General features: G+C 42.9%; 1 protein-coding gene across 4 annotated transcripts in view; it reads left to right on the top strand.

Annotated features, from left to right (window-relative positions):
* The first annotated feature begins 3,837 nt into the window (after window positions 1-3,837).
* Window positions 3,838-24,056, top strand: part of LOC129860796 (coiled-coil domain-containing protein 50-like) — a 42,355-nt gene continuing 22,136 nt past the window's right edge. Inside the window, exons 1-2 of one of the 4 annotated variants that reach the window (XM_055931553.1) lie at window positions 3,838-3,917; window positions 21,571-21,689. In XM_055931553.1, the coding sequence (XP_055787528.1) occupies window positions 21,641-21,689 (49 nt within the window). In that variant the 5' untranslated portion in view covers window positions 3,838-3,917; window positions 21,571-21,640. The other 3 variants (XM_055931550.1, XM_055931552.1, XM_055931549.1) reach the window with 3 other exon arrangements.

The raw sequence follows: 24,056 nt of genomic DNA, 5'->3' as shown, positions 1-24,056 counted from the left end.
TGATCTCACACTCTCTATCTCCCTCTCTCTCTCTGTATGATAAATCAACATCCAGTCACTCAGGTGAGTTATTGGGAACTATAAAAAGGGCCGTGGGTCTATGCGTCAGGGCCAAAGACGTATTTTACCATCCCGGTGGATTGATTGACTAGTTTTACTGAATCTGTAAATTGGATTTGCCCAGGTGTTCAGAACGCCCTTCTCTCATCTGCCTGTGGAGGGGGATCAGGTGGATAGACTAGGGCAGACAAATGGCTGTTTATTTTATTAATTAATCAACATGCTCTGTGACTTCACATTCATCAAATTAACCGACTCAATGCGTGAATTGCAGGCTTTATGGAATAGCATTAGCTCCTTCACCCCAGCTTCCTACCCAAACACAGGACTCATTGGTCGCTGTTCAATGCATTGAAAGCAGTTAGTGGGAGGTTATATAGGGGAGAGTGGGGTAAGGTGAGGTGAGAGTGGGGTAAGGTGAGGGGAGAGTGGGGTAAGGTGAGAAGAGAGTGGGGTAAGGTGAGAAGAGAGTGGGGTAAGGTGAGGGAAGAGTGGGGTAGGTGAGAAGAGAGTGGGGTAAGGTGAGGGAAGAGTGGGGTAAGGTGAGGGAGGAGTGGGGTCAGGTGAGGTATTTTATATTCAGCATTACTCCATCAAGGGAAATATAGTATTATTTCTCACAAAGATATTTACATATACAGTTGAAGCCTGAAGTTTACATACACTTAGGTTGGAGTCATTAAAACTTGATTTATTTTTTATTTTTTATAATATGTTTATTATTTTCCAATAAAAATACAATTAAAAAGACAGCAATACAAACAATGACATTGATTGTACTGTTGAATGGGATGGCCAATTTAGAGGACAAAACAAAACTTAACTCACACATACACAAAATAAAACTAAATCCTATTGGAGGCATTGTATTGAATCTTTTCCAGATGTCAAAGGTAGGTACAGTCTCCAATTTCCAAAATTGCAATATGAGCCTTTAGGCTAATAGAGTACAAAGAGAGACAGCTTTCCCTTCCTGGTTATTCCCATCAACTGTACCAAACAGAGTGGTCAATGGGTCTGGGGCTAGAACTCTATCAAAGGCTTTAGATAAGTCATCAAAAATGAGAGCCCAGTAAGCATGTAACTTAGGGCATGACCAGAATAAGTGGGTCAACGTCCCCTCATCCTGCTTGCACCGGGAATATTTTATGCAGTTTTACTTTTTAGTAATGTAACCTGTGTATCACCTTAAACTGTACAAGGTTGTGTCTGGCATTCACTGAACTGTGGTTTATATTCCCGAGAGCTTCTACCCAGTACTTATCTGAGATTTCTGAACCAAGTTCTTGTTCCCGAGCCCTTTTAATGGTGTATGTGGATACCTCTATGTGGGCCTGTAGCAGATCATACAGTCTAGAGGCCGACCCTTTTGAATGGGGTTTGACAAGGATCAACCTATCTAATGTAGGACTATTTGGCTTCATGCCATACTGTGGGATATGTGTCCTTAAGAAATTCCTGATGTGGAGGTATCTGAAAAAAAATTGTTGTTGGCATGTTGAACTTTCCCTGTAATTGTTGAAATGAAGCTAACTGACCATCTATGTATAGATTACCAATTGTTGTGAGCTCCTTCTCCCTCCACTGTGAAAACACCACATCGTCCAATGCAGGGTGGAAAGCATGATTCAGGCTAATCGGGCTGTCTATGTAAACAGTGGGTATGTTAAGAAAAGACCTCATCTGTTTCCAGATCCTAAGCGTATGACAAATGACTGGATTAGAGTCATACGTGTCTTTTTTCACATATGATGGGCTATTAACAAGTGCAGGGAGTGAGGAACGTTGACAGGAGGCCTGCTCAATCGAAAGCCATGAAGGCATATCCTTCTGTCTCATCGCAGGTAAACTTTCCCTCCAGAAAGACACAATGTTCAGATTAGCAACCCAATAATACAGTTTGAAGTGAGGAAGGCCAAAGCCTCCCTCTATCTTGTACTTGCATAAATGCTTCTTTGAAATTCTGGCTGCCTTGTTATCCCAGAAAAATGGAGTTACTATTGAATCCAGTTTCTTAAAATAGCTTTGTGGTATGAAATTGGGTAGACATTGGTAGAGGTAAAGAAACCTGGGTAGGACAACCATTTTAATAGCGTTTATACGACCAACCAAGGAAATAGGCAGAGTTTTCCAAAAATCTATATTTTGTTTAAGCTGATATATTTTCAAGTACCAATTCGCTTTCAATAGCTGATCAAGGTCTCTTGTCACTACAATGCCAAGGCTTGTGAACTTGTCCCTCAGTGTTCTACACGGGGTAGATTGCAGAAATTGCATATCCACAGGCCGTGATATTGGCATCAACTCACTTTTTTGCCAGTTTATCTTGTAGCCAGAGAAGGAGCCAAATGTGTTTATCAAGTTAAGTAAGGGTGGAATAGAAGTTCTAGGCTTGGACAAAAACAAAAGAACATCGTCTGCATATAGGGAAATTTTGTGCTGCGTGTCTTTTATTTTAACAGAAGCTATATCGGCACATGCCCGAATGCGAGTAGCAAGGGGTTCCATGGCTATAGCGAAGAGAGCAGGCGAAATAGGGCACCCCTGTCGGCACCCCTTGAACAGGCTGCGACATTTCCTGATTGGTTACCAAGGACGCCATTGGGTGTGCATAAATAATTCTTATCCAATTAATAAATTCCTTTCCAAACCCGAAATGCTCCAGAACCAACATCATATACAGTACTTCCACTCAATCTGATCAAACGCCTTCTCTGCATCAAGAGCTATTACCACTGCCTCAACCTTATGATCATGATACATTACGTTGAAAAGGCGTCTCAAATTGTAGTATATATGTCGGCCCGGGATAAAACCTGTCTGGTCAGGGTGTATGATGTCGGAAATATATTTTTTAAATCGGTTTGCCAATATCTTTGTCAACACCTTGTTTTCTATGGGGAGTAACGACACGGGGCGATACGACGACATCTCCATGGAATCTCTATCTTTTTTCAAGATCAGTGCTATTGTAGCCTCATACAGTGTTTGCGGGAGTTTGGCATTTTCTTTGGAGTGTTTAAACATTCGCAACATAAGTGGAGATAGACTGGCGCAGTACTTCTTATAGAATTCTATTACATATCCATCGGGCCCAGGGGCCTTGCTGTTTGGAAATTGTGCTATCGCTGTGTTAATTTCCTCTAGTGCAGCAGCTGCCCCCCTGTCTAGTTTAGGAAGTTCACATTCAGCGAGAAAGCGTTCCAGCATTTTGATTGGTATAGCTCTGAGTAAAACTGCGCAAAGCATTTATTAATATCCTGCGGATCTGTTACTATTTTACCCTTCTTGTCTTTTATTTTGTGAATAGCTCTAGATGCCTGTACATTCCTTAGCTGTCTTGCTAATAATTTATGTGGTTTGTCACCCAATTCAAAATAACTTTGTTGCGTTCTAGCAAGTAAAGAGCCCACCCATTTCGAAAGGATGGTATTGTATTCATATTTTAACTTTGTGATCTTTTCAAGGACTGTATACGAGGAATTCGTCCTAAAAACATTCTCCTGTTCCCCTAACTCTCTTTCAATTTCTCTCAGCCTAGTATTGGTGCGTTTCTTCCTTTCTGATGTATAAGAAATAATGTAACCTCTAATCACAGCCTTTAGAGATTCCCAAAGGGTGGAGTCGTCAACATCCCCCGTGTCGTTAGCTCCGAGGAAAAGGGCAATCTGCTCCTTCAAATACTGACAAAAAGCCTCATATTTCAACAGGTATGCGTCTAAGCGCCACGGTCGCCGACCTGTCGACATGTTGTCGAGTTTCAGCACCATGGACAGAGGAAAGTGGTCCGTAATTAGAATGGGGTGATAGGTAACCGACTCAGCTGCTGAAATTAGTTCGGAGTCCAACAAAAAATGGTAAATTCTGGAATATGATTTATGAACTGATGAAAAGAAAGAATAATCCCTGTCTGTTGGGTGCGTCAGTCTCCAAATATCGACAATGTTAAGGTTAGTCATCAATGTATTTAGACAGACACTGGCATTTGATTGTTGAAGTGACTTTGATAGCTGTTTATCTAAAAGAGGATCTAACGTACAGTTAAAGTCACCTCCAACAATAACACTTGTATCCGAGATATTTGGTATGGCCTTAAATACCCGTTGAAAAAAATAATGGAACATCGAAGTTGGGTCCATATAAATTGACCAAGGTTATTGGTTTCGAATTCAGTGTACCAGCCACAATAATATACCGACCATTAGGATCTGAGTAAACAAAAGGAATGTTTTTCCTTATCAGGATTGCTACCCCTCTCGCTTTTGCATCAAAATTAGACTGGTATATCTGACCGATCCAGCCGACTCGTAGCTTGGCCTGAGCGGAGCGTTTAATATAAGTTTCTTGAAGAAGCACTATGTCAGCACCCAGTGATTTAAGATGAGAAAAAACCTTAGCTCGTTTCACGACATGCCCTAAGCCATTACAGTTCCAGCTGACTATCTTTATTCCATCTGGTCTACTCTGTGCTCTGTCACTATGTGGCATTTCTTATTTTAGAGCAAATTGTTGCTGTCATACAAAACCTAGAAGAAAAACGTCCCGCCTTGCGGGAGCTTGTCATGCCACCTGTATTAATAAACGTGAACATAAAACACAGACCCCATCCCCCTTCCCGTCCCATTACTGAGTGACTCTTTGGCACTCCTTGGCTAACACACAAACCTTAGGGTGTCTAGACATACAGCTTGAACTAACTCGTCGTCTATAGATGCTCTGCATATAAACTAATATTAAATAACACTTAACTCTCACGTTAGGGGGTGAGTGGCGCTAAAACATGATATGCTAAACAATGCTATGTTAGCCACAACATCTCACCTATCATATAAGTCCCAATTTCTGATCTTCTGATCGAAAAGACATAGGCCGGAAATTCAAACACATTGCTGGCCTGTATTTGGCCATTTAGCCGGCTGACACAGCCGTTCTGTATCCTCAGCCTGGGAGCTTGCTTGTCAAGAACAGATCGGCCTCTTTTGGGTTGTCAAACGTACGTGTTGATCCCTCGACTGTCACCTTAAACCGGGCTGGGAAGAGGAATCCATATCGGATGTTGGCCGCCCTGCATTTGTTGCGTACCTCATCATACTCTTTCCGCTGGTTCCTCACCTCCAAGGTAAGATCTGGGTAGAAAGACACCCTGGCTCTGTTGTAGTTAAGGGGGAACTTTTGTCTAGCCAGCTTGAGGATGAGATCCCTGGTCTGGGGATAGTGCAGCCGTACAATGAATGGCCTTGGTGGCCCGCCCTTGGTCGGCTTCGTTGCCTGAGATCTGTGTGCTCGGTCGATCAGGATGGCCGTTTTGAAGTGTTCACTCGCCAACAATGCCAGTATCAGCTCCGAGACAAATTCAGTGGGGTTCCCTTTCTCAGTGTCCTCCTGGATCCCACATATTCGGATGTTCTGGCGTCTTGAATGCGACTCGAGCATTTCCAGTCGGGCCTTCAGGGTTTTGTTGTCATTTTTTAGCGTTGCGCACAGTTTCTCTATGTCCTGTAGCCTGGCCTCGTGATCGACTGTCGTCTGCTCAACCTCATGCACCCTTCCCTTAGTTGCCTTCACAGTTTCGGCCAAAGTCCCAATACTCTTTGAGATATCAGCCAACCTTGTGTCCACCTTCTTGCTTAGTGAGTTTATGGCAGCCAGTATGTAACTTTGAGTAGGATCTGTGGGGAACTCTTGGAAGCTAGCCCCTTCAGCTAACTCCTAGTGGGTCGGCGACTTGAAATTGGTTCGTTGTCTATCTCATTCAAATTATCTTGTTTAGCGCCCCCTTTTTTGGTGCCTTTTCCCTTTGTCATATTTGTTTGAAGTTATAGGTTGTGAGAGGTTAAGATAAATACTAATTTGTTTCAAAATAGAGCGGAGCTCGAGCAAAGCACATCTACTCCATATGTAACAGATGTATAATGTAAACTCCATGCGTTGTGTTTTCTCATAATAAATCACTTCGGCCAGTGGTCCCAGTTGAGCATCATTTATTTCTGCTGTTGTTAAATGGGAAGCAGCACGTTAGTTGTGTAGGGCTTAACAGTGTTGATGGCTGTCGATGGCAAAATCCCTTGCATCACATTTTCATACTGGGCGAACAAAATACAAAAATACAATACAAAATATAACGTGTAAATACCTGTTGTTAAATGGGAAACTGTCACGCCCTGGCCTTAGTATTATTTGTTTTCTTTATTATTTTAGTTAGGTCAGGGTGTGACATGGGGAATGTTTGTGTTTTATAGGTTTTGGGTGGTTATATGGTAAAGGGGGTGTTGGGTGTAGTGTATGGGTTTGTGTTGAGTGCATGTGTCTAGCTGTGTCTATGTTGGTGTAGTTGTCTAGGAGAGTCTATGGTTACCTGAATGGGTTCCCAATTAGAGACAGCTGATTTCTGTTGTCTCTGATTGGGAGCCATATTTAGGGTAGCCATGGGCTTTCATTTGATGTGGGTAATTGTCTATGTTATACGTTTGTAGCCTGTATGTGCACTTCGTTCTTAGCTTCACGATCGTTTTGTTTAGTGTGTAAGTGTTTTTGTTTCGTTTTGCCTTCGTCATTAAATAAATGAAGATGGCTTATTTTCCTCATGCTGCGTGTTGGTCCGTCTCTCCTCCACACGATCGTGACAGAATTACCCACCAATACAGGACCAAGCGGCATGTAAAGCGGCAACAGGACCCACCTACACAGGATTCTTGGACATGGGAGGAGATACTGGATGGTAAGGGGCCGTGGACACAACCGGGAGAATATCGCCTTCCTCGTGAAGAGCTGGAGGCAGCTAAAGCCGAGAGGAGGCGATATGAGGAGGCAGCACGGAGACAAGGCTGGAAGCCCGTGAGTACAACCCAAAAATTTCTTGGGGGGAGCCTTAAAGGGAGTGTGGCGAAGTCAGGTAGGAAACCTACGCCTACTCCCTGTACTTACCGTGGAGAGCGAGAGTACGGGCAGACACCGTGTTACGCAGTAGAGCGCACGGTGTCTCCTGTACGCGTGCATAGCCCGGTTCGGTACATTTCAGCTCCACGTATCGGCCGGGCTAGACTGAGCGTTGAGCCATATGTCATGAAGCCGGCCCAACGCATCTGGTCACCAGTGCGTCTCCTCGGGCCGGCGTACATGGCACCAGCCTTACGCATGGTGTCCCCGGTTCGCCTACATAGGCCGGTGCGGGTTATTCCACCTCCCCGCACTGGTCAGGCGACGGGGAGCATACAACCAGGTAAGGTTGGGCAGGCTCGGCGCTCAAGGGAGCCAGTACGCATACACGGTCCGGTATTTCCGGCGCCACCTCCCCGCCCCTACCCAGTACCACCAGTGCCTCCTCCACGCACTAGCCCTATGGTGCGTGTCTCCAGCCCTTTACCACCAGTGCATAAACCACGCACCAAGCCTCCTGTGTGTCCCCAGAGTCCTGTGCGTCCTGTTGATGCTCCCCGCACTAGCCCTGAGATGCGTGTCCCCAGTCCGGTACCACCAGTTCCGGCACCACGCACTAGGCCTAATGTGCGCTCCCAGGGTCCAGTATGCCCTGTTCCTGCTCCCCGCACTAGCCCTGAGATGCGTGTCCCCAGCCCGGTACCACCAGTTCCGGCACCACGCACCAGGCCTACAGTGCGCCTCAGCCGGCAAGAGTCTGTCGTCTGCACAGCGATGCCTGAACTGCCCGTCTGCCAAGCGCCATCTGAGCCATCCGTCTGCCAAGCGCCATCTGAGCCATCCGTCTACCCAGCGCCATCTGAGCCATCCGTCTACCCAGCGCCATCTGAGCCATCCGTCTACCCAGCGCCATCTGAGCCATCCGTCTGCCCCGAGCCATCTGAGCCATCCGTCTGCCCCGAGCCATTAGAGCCGCCCGTCTGTCCCGAGCCGTCAGAGCCGTTCGTCAGTCAGGAGCCGCTAGAGCCATTCGTCAGACAGGATCTGCCAGAGCCGCCAACCAGACAGGATCTGCCAGAGCCGCCAACCAGACAGGAGCAGCCAGATCCGCCAGCCAGCCATGAGCAGCCAGATCCGTCAGCCAGCCATGAGCAGCCAGATCCGTCAGCTAGCCATGAGCAGCCAGATCCGTCAGCCAGCCATGAGCAGCCAGATCCGTCAGCCAGCCATGAGCAGCCAGATCCGTCAGCCAGCCATGAGCAGCCAGATCCGTCAGCTAGCCATGAGCAGCCAGATCCGTCAGCCAGCCATGAGCAGCCAGATCCGTCAGCCAGCCATGAGCAGCCAGATCCGTCAGCCAGCCATGAGCAGCCAGATCCGTCAGCCAGCCATGAGCAGCCAGATCCGTCAGCCAGCCATGAGCAGCCAGATCCGTCAGCCAGCCATGAGCAGCCAGATCCGTCAGCCAGCCATGGGCCGTCCCTCAGTCCGGAGCTGCAGTCCCTCAGTCCGGAGCTGCAGTCCCTCAGTCCGGAGCTGCCGTTCCTCAGTCCGGAGCTGCCCCTTATCCTGGTGCTGCCCCTTATCCTGGTGCTGCCCCTTATCCTGGTGCTCTCCCTTATCCTGGTGCTGCCCCTTACCCTGGTACTGCCCCTTAGTCCGGAGCTGCCCCTTAGTCCGGAGCTGCCACTTAGTCCGGAGCTGCCCCTTAGTCCGGAGCTGCCCCTTAGTCCGGAACTGCCCCTTAATTCAGTGGGGTTAATGTGGAGGGGGGTCATTTGGAGGAAGCTAAGGAGGCGGTTAGTGACTGTGGTGGGGTGGGGACCACGACCAGTGCCGGAGCCGCCACCGTGGAAGGAAGCCCACCCAGACCCTCCCCTAGACTGTGTAATGGTGCGCCCGGAGTTCGCACCTTAAGGGGGGGGTTATGTCACGCCCTGGCCTTAGTATTATTTGTTTTCTTTATTATTTTAGTTAGGTCAGGGTGTGACATGGGGAATGTTTGTGTTTTATAGGTTTTGGGTGGTTATATGGTAAAGGGGGTGTTGGGTGTAGTGTATGGGTTTGTGTTGAGTGCATGTGTCTAGCTGTGTCTATGTTGGTGTAGTTGTCTAGGAGAGTCTATGGTTACCTGAATGGGTTCCCAATTAGAGACAGCTGATTTCTGTTGTCTCTGATTGGGAGCCATATTTAGGGTAGCCATGGGCTTTCATTTGATGTGGGTAATTGTCTATGTTATACGTTTGTAGCCTGTATGTGCACTTCGTTCTTAGCTTCACGATCGTTTTGTTTAGTGTGTAAGTGTTTTTGTTTCGTTTTGCCTCCGTCATTAAATAAATGAAGATGGCTTATTTTCCTCATGCTGCGTGTTGGTCCGTCTCTCCTCCACACGATCGTGACAGAAACAGCACGTTAGTTGTGCAGGGCTTAACAGTGTTGATGGCTGTCGATGGCAAAATCTGTAGCATGAAGACAACTGTGTTAGCCGTGGCTTATGTGACCATGACATCGGTGTATGCTAGCTAACACAATTATTTACAGCAATCATATGCCAAAGCACATCCCAGAAAGCCCCTCAATCCCTAACAGATACAATATACCCACACATGTATAAAATCAGTAACGTACAGCAAACTTGTACACATTGTAAAATAGAAAATAGAAAACAGTATTCAGAACGTGACCTACCCCTTGCATCACATTTTCATACTGGGAAGACCTGACGTTCGCGATCTCCCCCTATCTGCAAGCGGGGCCAATCACAACACCCCTTATTGTCCTCAGAGTTGAACTAACCAATAAGAATGCTTGAACATCAAATTCACATTTCTTTAGAGGCAAGTGGAAACATAACCAACCCTGTTACACATAGCACGCTCTCTAGCGCCCCCCAAACTCGATTTTCAACCACTCCACAAATTACTTGTTAATGAACTATAGTTTTGGCAAGTTGGTTAGGACATCTGCTTTGTGCATGACACAAGTCATTTGTCCAACAATTGTTTACAGACAGATTATTTCACTTATAATTCACTGTATCACAATTCCAGTGGGTCAGAAGTTTACATACACTAAGTTGACTGTGCCTTTAAACGGCTTGGAAAATTCCAGAAAATGATGTAATGGCTTTAGAAGCTTCTGATAGGCTAATTGACATCATTTGAGTCAATTGGAGGTGTACCTGTGGATGTATTTCAAGGCCTACCTTCTAACTCAGTGCCTCTTTGCTTGACATCATGGGAAAATCAAAAGAAATCAGCCAAGACCTTAGAAAAAGAATTGTAGACCACCACAAGTCTGGTTCATCCTTGGGAGCAATTTCCAAACGCCTGAAGGTACCACATTAATCTGTACAAACAATAGTACACAAGTATAAACACCATGGGACCACGCAGCCATCATACCGCTCAGGAAGGAGATGCGTTCTGTCTCCTAGAGATGAATGTACTTTGGTGCGAAAAGTGTAAATCAATCCCAGAACAACAGCAAAGGACTTTGTGAAGATGCTGGAGGAAACGGGTACAAAAGTATCTATATCCACAGTAAAACGAGTCCAATATCGACATAACCTGAAAGGCCGCTCAGCAAGGAAGAAGCCACTGCTCCAAAACCGCCATAAAAAAGCAAGACTACGGTTTGCAAAAGCACATGGGGACAAAGATCATACTTTTTGGAGAAATGTCCTCTGGTCTTATGAAACAAAAATTGAACTGTTTGGCCATAATGACCATTGTTATGTTTGGAGGGAAAAGGTGGAGGCTTGCAAGCCGAAGAACACCATCCCAACCGTGAAGCACGGGGGTGGCAGCATCATGTTGTGGGGGTGCTTTGCTATTCACAAAATAGATGGCATCATGAGGAAGGACAATTTTGTGGATATATTGAAGCAACATCTCAAGACATCAGTCAGGAAGTTAAAGCTTGGTCACAAATGGGTCTTCGAAATGGACAATGACCCCAAGCATACTTCCAAAGTTGTGGCAAAATGGCTTAAGGACGACAAAGTCAAGGTATTGGATTGGCCATCACAAAGCCCTGACCTCAATCCTATAGAAAATGTGTGGGCAGAACTGAAAAAGCGTGTGCGAGCAAGGAGGCCTACAAATCTGACTCAGTTACACCAGCTCTGTCAGGAGGAATGGGCCAAAATTCACCCAACTTATTGTGGGAAGCTTGTGGAAGGCTACCCGAAACGTTTGACCCAAGTTAACCAATTTAAAGGCAATGCTACCAAATACTAATATGTAAACTTTTGACCCACTGGGAATGTGATGAATGAAATAAAATCTGAAATAAATAATTCGCAATACTGTTATTCTGACATTTCACATTCTTAAAATAAAGTGGTGATCATAACTGACCTAAAACAGGGAATTTTTACTCTGATTAAATGTCAGGAATTGTGAAAAACAGTTTAAATGTATTTGGCTAAGGTGTATGTAAACTTCTGACTTCAACTGTATTTCAGGATGTTGTGTATTCCTGGAAGTAATCAGAATTCATGTAAACATAACAGTTTATAAAACATAGCTTGTCCGGGTATAGGGTACGTTTAGCCGTGGGACAAGGTAAATTAAGCCTTCTACACATTTCTGTACTGAATGAAATATTACCACTATCACAATCACTTTTTTGTCTTTTAATAATTTTAATCATATTTTAACACTGGCTTAACACCAAACAAACGCTTTGTGCTTTTTTTAACACTTTGAACATAGTCCAGGCTGGTAGTTACGTCATGTCCCAGCGATAATGCCTTGCATTACGCCTGGGAAGAAAATTTGCTCAACTTGCGATTGGCTCAACCATTGGCTCAACTTACCCCATGGCCATTGGCTCAACTTACCCCATGGCCATTGGCTCAACTTACTTAATTAGCCCACACAGGATGCACTTTCATGCTAGGTTTAAGACCTCATATTGAAGTGTATATAAACCCCAACTGATTTATAGAACAATCTTAAAAATATCTACTTTAGATACACAAATCATGAAACCTCTTAACATAATGAATTAATTTAACTTGGTGAAAATATGTTTTTATTACCTAATTTACCTCTTTTTGGTATAATATTTGGTCAAATGATTCATTTTGTGTATGGTTTCCTTGAAACAAGGGTGGCTTAATTTACCCCTTCGGCTCAACCCACCCCACTGTCCACTACATGAGGATTGAGGTGTTTATGAATATCAGTCAAGGTTACTCTCTTGGTGGAGGTGTCATATTGTTGTCTCACATTGGATTATTTGGACTATTTATCAAGGGCCCGCCCGATTCAGATTTAGGAAATTCCTACGGGTTTTGATTTAAGCACTTCTCAGTATTTTGGTATTCAGACATATACAGTTCCGCTACAAGCTCTTTAGGAGTGGCTCACTTATGCACACTGAGTATGTGACAATAAAACATAATTTTCTTCTTCTTTTTTAACTGCTGAAAACCCTCCCACTTGCCTTCCAACAGATTTCCTCATAGAGTTTTCATTTAATGGGGTTTTCAGTACATTTATCAAAAACCTACCTTTAATTTGAATTTTCTCGAACAGACTCACTAATATATAGAGAGAACAGGTTCAGAAGAGCGTCTGCTAAATGACCAAAATGTAAATGTAATCAATGAAAGAAAGCTATCAGAATATAGGCATATGCATATCTCTGTTTCAGCAGCAATTGGTAGATTCAAAAATTCTCTAATCTTGTAGATTATTTATGGTTACAAACGTACACTGAACAAAAATATCAACGCAACATGCAACAATTTCAAGGATTTTACTGAGCTACAGTTCATATAGGAAATCAGTCAATTGAAATACATTCATTAGGCCCTAATCTATGGATTTCACATGACTGGGAATACAGATATGCATCTGTTCGTCACAGATACCTTAAAAAAAACGGTAGGGGCGTGGATCAGAAAACCAGTCAGTATCAGGTGTGACCACCATTTGCCTCATGCAGCGCAACACATAGTGTTGATTGTGGCCTGTGGAATGTTGTCTCAATCCTCATCAATGGCTGTGCAAATTTGCTGGATATTGGTGGGAACTGGAAAACGTTGTTGTACACGTCAATCCATAGCATCCCAAACATGCTCAATGGTTGACATGTCTGGTGAGTATGCAGGCTATGGAAGAATTGGGACACTTTCGGCATCCAGGAATTGTGTACAGATTTTTGCAATATGGGGCCGTGCATTATCATGCTGAAACATGAGGTGAATGGCAGCAGATGAATGGCACAACAATGGGCCTCAGGATCTCATCTCCCATCTGCCCGGTACAGTTGAAACCGGCATTTATCTATGAAGAGCACATTACTCCAGCCTTCCAGTGGCCGTCGAAGGTGAGCATTTTCCCACTGCAGTAAGGTCAAGACCCTGGTGAGGATGACGAGCATGCAGATTAGCATCCCTGAGACGTTTCTGACAGTTTGTGCAGAAATTATTTAGTTGTGCAAGTTTCATCAGCTGTCCAGGTGGCTTGTCTCAGATCCCACAGGTGAAGAAGCTAGAATGGAGGTCCTGGGCTGGCGTTGTTACACGTGGTCTGCGGTTGTGAGGTCGGTTGGACGTACTGGCAAATTCTCTAAATTTATGTTGGAAGCGGCTTATGGTAGACAAATTAACATTAAATTCTCTGGCAACAGCTCTGGTGGACATTCCTGCAGTCAATATGCCAATTGCACACTCCCTCAAAACTTGAGACATCTGTGGCATTGTGTTGTGTGACAAAACTGCACATGTTAGAGTGGCCTTATATTGTCCCCAGAACAAGGTGCACCTGTGTAATAATCATGCTGTTTAATCAGCTTCTTGATATGCCACTGCTGTCAATGGTGGATGGATTATCTTGGCAAATGAGAAATGCTCACTAATAGGGATGTAAACACATATGGAACATTTCTGGGATCTTGTATTTCAAATCATCAAATCAAATCATATATATTTATATAGCCCTTCTTACATCAGCTGATATCTCAAAGTGCTGTACAGAAACCCAGCCTAAAACCCCAAACAGCAAGCAATGCAGGTGTAGAAGCACGGTGGCTAGGAAAAACTCCCTAGAAAGGCCAAAACCTAGGAAGAAACCTAGAGAGGAACCAGGCTATGAGGGGTGGCCAGTCCTCTTCTGGCTGTGCCGGGTGGAGATTATAACAGAACATGGCCAAGATGTTCAAATGTTCATAAATGACCAGCAAAGTCAAATAATAATAATCACAGTAGTTGTCGAGGGTGCAGCAAGTCAGCACCTCAGGAGTAAATGTCAGTTGGCTTTTCATAGCCGATCATTAAAGTACCTCTACCGCTCCTGCGGTCTCTAGAGAGTTGAAAACAGCAGGTCTGGGACAGGCAGCACGTCCGGTGAACAGGTCAGGGTTCCATAGCCGCAGGCAGAACAGTTGAAACTGGAGCAGCAGCACGTCCGGTGAACAGGTCAGGGTTCCATAGCCGCAGGCAGAACAGTTGAAACTGGAGCAGCAGCACGTCCAGTGAACAGGTCAGGGTTCCATAGCCGCAGGCAGAACAGTTGAAACTGGAGCAGCAGCACGTCCGGTGAACAGGTCAGGGTTCCATAGCCGCAGGCAGAACAGTTGAAACTGGAGCAGCAGCACAACTTCACAACTCATGAAACAAATCTTTACATGTTGCGTTTATATTTTTGTTCAGTGTATTTAGGAATCTACGTACTTCATAAAAAACAGGTTTGGAGAGCCTTTACACACAAAATATGCTGGTGAATCAAAAACACAGTGATTTGATTCATCCTGAAAGTTGCCATTCAGTTGATCAATCCATGAAATATTAGAAGTGCAACAATAAGTGTTGACCAATATTCCTATAAAATGTTAATCTTCCCTAATCCTAACTGATCATGGAACTTATATGACAATGGTCCAGTTGACTGCCAGGCTTTGTCTTTGTGGTTGAATTGTGTACAGGTGAATATATTGGTAAAAGTCACCTTGCCCTAGAGAGATTCACACGGTTATCAAATCGTCACGCCAGGGTAAACCTACACGAAACACAGCCCTTATTTTAGGTGTGGGCTACATGTCCCAAATTATTGAACAACTTGTAATATGTTAAATATTATCTACTATTGCTAGTAACCCTCAGGATCAACCACATGCACGTGACAGAGGAAAGAACAGGAACAATTGAATGGAAGGCTACAAATTGAAGGGAACTAACACTAAAGTGAGAGTTAAAAATGTGTGTGAGTATTAATGATGGTGGCTACCAATAGTGGCTAATATTTAACATGATACAAATTGTTTAAAACAATGTGTGAAATTAAAACAAAGGTCAAATTTGGCTCAACTGTCACTGCACAATTTTGGCTTGTCGTCTAATTTGGCTTGCATCACCAAGATTCATCCCTTTAAGTTATAGGGCCATATAATTTAGATTCTGCATAAAGGCACAGCATTTAATATTTCACTCTGGAAACGGGGGACACATAACATGGTGATATGCTTCAGTTTGCTGCCATGTGACTTGTTTCACATTTGTCTCCAGCGATCAGAAGGTAAAATGTATCTATAACAATTGTTATTTATTTACTATCCCCTAATGCAAACTGATTACTCATTTACCTAACTCTTATCAATAGCTCTTATGGAGAATGGTATTATTTCTATCTGAAAATAAGATGTTTTTCCACTTGAAACCGAGAGGTTGCTCGACTTTATTTATAGTTTTGTTGCGCATAGAGGTGGTGGAATAGAGCTCCACAGTGGTGGTGTCATAATACCCATAAAACCTAGCAGAGAAACAGGGAAATGGTTAGGGAGGAAAGTGCATTAAAAGGGAATTAAGTTCTATTTACGTGCGCGTAACTCAGGTCTGAATTCCCCCTGAGTTGCACTGGTGTAAGGGCTGTCTCTCTCCTCATCCTCGGACGAGGAGAGGAGAGAAGGATCATCAGACCAAAATGCAGCTTTCGGGAAATAAGCCATCTTTTTATTTACAACGACGATGGCAACACGAAAAACAAAACACTTTCAAATATACAAAACAAGAAAACGACGTTGACGAAACCTGAACATAAACTTACATAACTAAACGTAAACTCACGGACAGGAAACAGACGACATCAAAATAAACGAACAGCCAAACAGTCCCGTATGGTACATACATTCGACGACACAGGAGACAATCACCCACAAACAAACAGTGAGAACACCCTACCTAAATATGACTCTTAATTAGAGGAGAACGCAAAACACCTGCCTCTAATTAAGAGCCATACCAGGCAACCAAAACCAACATAGAAACAGATAACATAGACTGCCCACCCAAAACACATGCCCTGACCTAAACACATACAAAAAACAACATAAAACAGGTCAGGACCGTTACAACTGGGGCTAATGTTAAAATGCATGCAAACTTCTCTTAAAGTAAATCACATTTAACACATACAGTATAACACATTACAAATCTTTATATTCATTTTGATATTTATACTACAATACAATATCTGACTGAAATGTCCTACAGATGTAGGATCTTAATTTGAGCCAGTTTCCTAGAGCAGGAAAAAAAAATCCTGCAGCAACAGGAAATGTGGATTATAATTCATGGACATTTTTGTAGGGGTTGATAGATTTTTTGTAATGGAAAATCAAGTCTGAAATTTCAAAGTGGAAATTACAAACTTCAGAAGCCTTATTAAACCCCACTTATCCTGCAACAGGGTGATGAAATTAAGATCGTACTACAACAGAAGAAAATGAGAATCAAAGTTATGGAGATACAGTGCTTTTCACATCCGGATGAAAAGCGTGCCCAAAGTAAAAAGTAGGGGCCTGCTACTCAGGCCCAGAAGCTAGGATATGCAGATGTGTATATATGTAGATTTGAATAGATAACACTCTAAAATTTCTAAAACGGTTAAAATTATGTCTGTGAGTATAACATAACTTATTTGGCAGGCAAAACCCTGAGGACAAACCATCCAGAATTTTAGTTTTTTGAGGTGACTGTGTTTTCAATTGTTTTCTATGGGAATCTAGATTTCTGAGGCATCCGGTTGCAGTTCCTAGGGCTTCCACTAGATGTCAACAGTCTTTAGAAATTGGTTGATGTTTTTCTTTTGAGTAATGAAGAAGTACGGCTGTTCAGACTGAGTGTCGAGTCTAGTGTACTGTTGTGTGTGGGGCGCACGACCTGGCACTCGCTCCACATTCATTTTATCCGCTATTGAATACAGTTTATTCCGTCTTAAATTTTATCTATTATTTACGTTTTAAAATACCTAAAGTTGGATTAGGAACGTTGTTTGAAATGTTTGGACCAAGATTACAGGTAACTTACTAGATAATGTGTAGTCATGTTGGGCGAGTTGGAACCGGAGTTTTTCTAAATCAAACGCGCCAAATAAATTGACATTTTGGGGATATAACGACAGAATTAATCGAACAAAAGGACCATTTGTGATGTTTATGGGACATATTGGAGTGCCAACAGAAGAAGATCTTCAAAGGTAAGGCATGAATTATATCGTTATTTCTGAGTTTTGTGTCACGCCTGGCGGGTTGAAATATGAATGTCATGTGTTTGTTCGATGGGGTGCTGTCCTCAGATAATAGCATGGTTTGCTTTCGCCGTAAAGCCTTTTTGAAATCTGACATGGTGGCTGGATTAACAAGGAGTTAAACTATATTTTGGTGTATTGCGCTTGTGATTTTATGAAAGTTAAATATTTCTAATCATTTTTAATTTCGCGCTCTGTAATTTCACCGGATGTTGTCGAAACGTTCCGCTAGCGGAACCCCTAGCCGTAAAATGTTTTAACAAGTCTTTTGAATGACTACCTCATCTCTGTACCCCCCACATACAATGAATTATCTGTAAGGTCCCTCAGTCGAGCAGTGAATTTCAAACACAGATTCAACCACAAAGACCAGGGAGGTTTTCCAATGCCTTGCAAAGAAGGACACCTATTGGTAGATAAAAAATACATATAAAGAAGGAGACATTGAATATCCCTTTGAGCATGGTGAATTAATTACACATTGGATGGTATATCAATACACCCAATCACTACAAAGATACAGGCGTCCTTCCTAAGCCAGTTGCTGGAGAGGAAGGAAACTGCTAAGGGTTTTACCGTGAGGCCAATGGTGAATTTAAAACAGTTACAGAGTTGAATGGCTGTGATAGGAGAAAACTGAGAATGGAGCAACAACATTGTAGTTACTCCACAATACTAACCTACATGCTAGAGTAAAAAGTAGGAAGCTTGTATAGAATAAAAATATTCAAAAACATGCATCCTGTTTGCAATAAGGTACTAAAGTAATGCTGCAAAGAAATTAACTTTAAGTCCTGAATAGAAAGCGTTATGTTTGGGGCAAATACAACACATCACTGAGTACACTCTTCATAGCATGGTGGTGGCTGCACCATCTTATGGGTATGCTGCTTGACATCGGCAAGTACTAAAAAAGTTTTTTAGGATAAAAATAAATGGAATAGAGCTAAGCACAGGCAAAATTCTAGAGGAAAACCTGGTTCAGTCTGATTTCCAACAGACACTGGGAGACAAATTCACCTTTCAGCAGCACAATAACTTAAAACACAAGGCCAAATATACAGTGGAGTGTCTTACCAAGACGACATTGAATGTTCCTCAGTAGCCTAGTTACAGTTTGAAAATCTATGGCAAGACTTGAAAATGGCTGTCTAGCAATGATCAACAACCAACTTGTGCAAAGCTTCTAGAAACGTACTCATAAAGACTCACAGCTGTAATCGCTGCCAAAGCTGATTCTAACATGTATTGACTCAGGGGTGTGAATACAAATGTAAATGAGATATTTCTGTATTTCATTTTCAATAAATTGTCAAAAATTTCTAAAAACATGCCCCTTGTGGGGTATTGTGTGTATATGCATGAGAAAAAAAGTCAATTTTATCCATTTTGAATTCAGGCTGTAACACTACAAAATCTGGAATAAGTCAAGGGGTATGAATACTTTCTGAAGGCACTGTATGCCTATAAAGGATTTTATACGCCTCCAGAAGGCCCATTGGCCCAGATGACATTTGAATTCAGTTTAAGTCAGAGCAGGGTTTGCCATGGGTCATTTAATCAGTTTGATTGATTCTCAAACTGTTCAATGGCCTTCTTCTGGCAGGATGTTATATTTGGGCTTTCACTTTTGCCTAGTCCTGCAATAAACCCTTTTTTATGTGTGCGTCAATACCAAATAGGCCTAGACACAGGCAGCCGTAGCCATTGGCTGAGACGCTGGAGAGACAAGTGGGGGTGTGTTCATTAGAAGGTTCCATTTTCCAACAAACGTACTGACGTACGTCCTCCTTTTTTAGCATTTTATTAGAGGTCTCTGACGTCAGTCCCCTGGCCTCTCATATGATAATGAGGGTGACGGAAGCAACCGGTGACATTTACTTTACTGTTGGAAGGCCAAACAATTTGTTTGTTGGTGATTTACAGACTGTATAAGTCAATGGCCATCTAATTAATCTCAGTTTTATTGCCATTCAAAGAGCATGTTTTAATAAAGTCTATTTAGTTTTAAATTGGTATGATTGTATCCCAGTGCAATAGGCTCAGACGATGGTCTCAATTTTGACCTGAGGAATATTTAAGGACTTTGCAGCAACAGAGCAAATTTAAAAGAGATTTAAAAGAGAAATGGCTTGAATGTTGTATAGAGTAGAGAGGTCTGTAGCATGCATAAAGGAGTACAGCGCGATATCCAGAGATGGCTGATGATTGTGTGAGAAACAGATGAGAAATGGTGGGAGGAAAGGCTGAGAAGAGGGTGTCACACACCACCAAAATAATTGTCTCCTTTATTTTTTATAAGGATATGGCACATTATCTGGTGCGATTCAAATGGAGGCTGGTAATAGCAAGGCTTATTTGTTAACATATTAATGGAGTAGCCTGGATACTATCAAATGTTAGACTATAGCCAATAGATCCCCTTGACACATTGCATTTATAAAGAATGCACATTCATGTTTGATGTATAACACTCCCCACACGTTGCTAAACAGTTCCCTAAATGTTACAGTGTGGCTGACTTTTAACCTTGTCTGTTCCACAAACAACTCAGGCCACTCACTTGTCACCCATGTTGTCATCCCATGACCACAGATTGTTGTTTTTAGATAGCACCAACAGACGGCAGAAAATACCTAATTCAAATATGCACTGTTCAACTTTAATGCATAAAAATATAATTCCTATTTTAAACTGTTAATTTGAACTTTGAATTAGAAGGGAACAATCACAAACAATTATTAAAACGATGTAGTGTCCAGTCCCAGCCACATACACAAGTCTGTATAATGCTAAAATAAAAATGATCTTGATAATAAACGCCTATATAAATATTTACAAGTGCGTGCACGAGTTTGTGAGAGAGCACAGGTTAAAAAAACGGGATCCCGCACGCTGTATATACATGGCTGCTGTCTAGTGCTACGGTCCAAGCTATCTGGAATCCATGGGACTTGCTACCCCGTTGAGGTGAAAATGTAAAATGGTTAAGGTACATGTTACGGTTAGGGATAGGTAAGGGTTGTGGTAAAGGTAGGAGTTAAGGGTTAGAGGTTAAGGGCGTCCCAAGGATTCCGGATTGCTCCTGCCAGTGTTTAGTGCCACGAGCCAAACAACTTGACAGAGATAGTGTGCTAAGTTTGTCCCCGCTGGCTTCCCATCAAACTACCAGACTGACGGCTTTGTTTAATTGACAAGCTAAAAGGATAGTTGTATTAGGTCGAGACGCCTGGAATAGGTTTGCGAGACGTATCGGAGACTATGGCGAACATGAAAGGATAACTGCGGATAAAGTGTCTTGAAAATAAGAAACTTCGACAGAATCTCAAAGTTTATACTTCACTGTCATGTTTATTGTTGAATGCGCTTTTGTGTGCGCGAACAAACGATATTCAGGACTGTGTGCTGCGGATACAGGTAGGTTACAGCTTTAGGTTTTGTTTGTTGGCTTTTGTTTGTTTCGGTTGGGAATGTTTTTAGCGATTGATTGATGAGCTTGACAGACACGCATTAAACCGTTGTTGATGTTTTTATTCATTTGACAAAGAGCACATTGTCTGTGTCGCCATTATCATAATAAAAATTTCATTACAATTTTGTACATTGCCTTTGGAATGGAATTAGGTCCATCTCGTAGCGATCCTGCTGTAGAAAGCCTTTGCATTTAGGTGCGCGTTTCTCGACCTTTTCACTATTGTTCAGTAGAGTGTAAGTATTACATGGTGGTTACATTTGTAACAGTATTAAACGTTACAACATTGTCTCGAGTTTAGACTTTATCTTCCAACCATAACAGCTTATGTCAGTCAACAACCTTCATAGTTCTTGAATGTTTAACATAAACATAGAGTCTATAGGAATGATGTAATGTGTGCTTCTTCAACTGAATGCCTACTGTACAGTCTTCTGTCCAAAGAAACACCTGTAAGCCAAATAGCACATTTAGATTTGAGGACTATGAAAGTCAACTGCTTGATGTGCCTGCTGTGAAATGTGTTGTCTCTTATAAGAGTTACTACTGCAGATCAGTGTTGAACATTACTATTTTTATGGTACTGGACTCACTTATCTTTATGATATACCCATCATTCCCCAGGGTCTTGCTGTACTGATACTGCTGTGGGCAGCACTGAGGACAATGAGGCTGTGACTGGCCTCCTGCAGCCATGACAGAGCTGGAGATTGATCAGTCCCACCTGCCACGGGTCCAGGAAGGTAAGTAGAGAACTAGACTCACTGGCCAGGTCAACAGGTGTGTGTGGAAATAAAGGCGTAACACTTCAGGCCAGGCTACATATGCCCTGACCATACCACCTCGCCCTCACTTCAAATAATGTGCCACTGTGTGTGTGACTTTGGATTACTGTGAAACTAAAAAATAGCCAGACCCACATTATGTAGAACTCCTGAGGGATATCATGGATGGAGGTGGGTGTTAGTTAGCTACCCAGAAGCCTGTAAATGTGTTTCGGCAAAGGGTTACGTGTTGTGGCCTTGTCCTATCTGTCCTCCACCAGTAAGGGCTTTGCTTTTTTTTCCATCTGGGATAAGAGGTGCTTGTGATGTCTTAGCAAGACAGGCAGGCAGGATTGTACACTGTCAGAGCCAAGGCTGCTTTGTAGCGAGTGGCCTGTACACTGAAGATAAGAGCCTGGAATGTGATGGCCATTCCAGAAAGCCCCCCCCCCCCCCCCCCCCCCCCCCCCACTGCAGTTGAGGATGGCCCCACTGGTTAGGTGCATGTTAGATCTCTCTCTATTTCCCCACTCTGTATTGTAAGCAAACTTGACTTTTTTAACTTGCTACTTTTTTGTTGGCACTTAATGCAGTACCGATACAAACTTACTGTTTTCAACCGATGGGTTTGCATTTTCTTACACTGTAATGACAGTAGTAGGTCATAGCTTGGGTAGTGTAACTTTTTTCTTTGGCATTTCTGCATAAAAGCTAACTAATGAGCAGGACAGCAATAGATGTTGAGATAATAATTGCTCTTTCTGTACTTGTTTTCATTGACAATGGGCACAGTGTGTAAGAGAGGGTTTTCACGCTTTATTAAGCAGAGAACAGTGGACACACAAAGCCCACTGTAGACTCTATTGCACCACTACACTACTTGCTAAAACAATAGCAGCACTCAAAGATGTCTGATCACTTTAAAGTTTACCATCACAATACATTTTTACCAAAATGATTTGTCACAATGCATTCATTGTTTTAGTTTGGTTTACTCAAAAGGGTTAAGTTATTTAATTTCCTACTGCTAGTTTGTATTTTGCCTCAATTTCCTGAAGTGCTGTTCCCACTGTCCCAATTGTCCTTCCCAATTCTAGAAGCTCAGCCAAGTCAACTTGCTTTGTTTTCACTCCCCCCTTATCTTTCCTGTTTTTTCTTCTCTGCTTTCCTGATATAGTCTGCCTCATCGGAGGAATGTAGCTCCCTAAGGAAGGCCCTCACCCCCCTCTGACCCCCATCCCAGTTACTTGGTTTCCACTATATAGCACAGCCAAAGTCAAAATTAGCTATATCCTAAAAATTAATGAAAACAAACTTGTGCTTTTTGGTTTTAATTTAAGGTTAGGGTTAGGTATACTGTTAGCAGTGTGGTTAGGTTTAAAATCACATTTTAAGGAGAGAAATTGTAGAAATGGGCGAGGGGGGTTATGACTTTGGCTGTGGCAACTAGTGAGGACCCAGTTACTCTCTCTCCCAGTCCACACAGCCCTCCCTCGCTCTTCCTATCTGCTCTGTGACAGCTCTAGCCCACACTGATATTTACCGTACAGTGTCTGAGCACACAGGAGCTGATGGTCCCAACTCTAGTTAAAACATTCAAACTTATAGAGAGGGACGAAATGCAGTGGCGCAGCGGTCTAAGGCACTGCATCGTCACTACAGTCCCTGGGTCGAATCCATCCTGTATCACATCCGGCCGTGATTGGGAGTCCCATGGGACAGCGCACAATTGGCCCAGCGTCGTCTGGGTTTGGCCTGGGTAGGCCGTCAATGTAAATAAGAATGTGTTCTTAACTGACTTGCCTAGTTAAATAAAGGTAAACATTTATTTTTTAAATAAATAAAAAGAGCAGGGCCCGGTTGCATAAAACATCAAGTTAACTTCCTCATTTTTCCCCCCTTAAAGTTTCCTTGACTTAAAGTCAGTTGCACAAAACATTTAAAGGTGAATTATCCCCTTAAATTAAATGAAAAGGTTAAGTGTGCTCATGAGGTCCCTTAAGTGCCTCATTAAGTATGGATATCAATGTGAACAATGTTTGTGGAGCTGAAATATTGTTTTCTTCTGCCCTGTTTTCAAAAGGAAAACGTATACCAGCAAGCTAGCTGCTTAGCTCAACAATGGAAGGTGCACAATCCATGGCTACAAAGCTAGCTACTGTAGCTACCTAGTCTGTAAGTTAGTGTGACATGCTAGAAAGTAAAAGAAACAAGTTGAGGAAAAAAAAGTTACTAAAAGAAACGTTATCTTCTGAATCAATTTGTTGAATGTAGAAGTTATATTTTGCGATCTCCCAAAATAAATGCATTCTCATTGACGAGACATTCATTCAGTGAATCAGGTCA

This window comes from Salvelinus fontinalis, chromosome 8 (genome assembly GCF_029448725.1).
Source record: "Salvelinus fontinalis isolate EN_2023a chromosome 8, ASM2944872v1, whole genome shotgun sequence".
Lineage (NCBI taxonomy): Eukaryota > Metazoa > Chordata > Actinopteri > Salmoniformes > Salmonidae > Salvelinus > Salvelinus fontinalis.
Note: the sequence above shows the minus strand (reverse complement) of the source record. Positions and strands in the feature narration are given on the sequence as shown.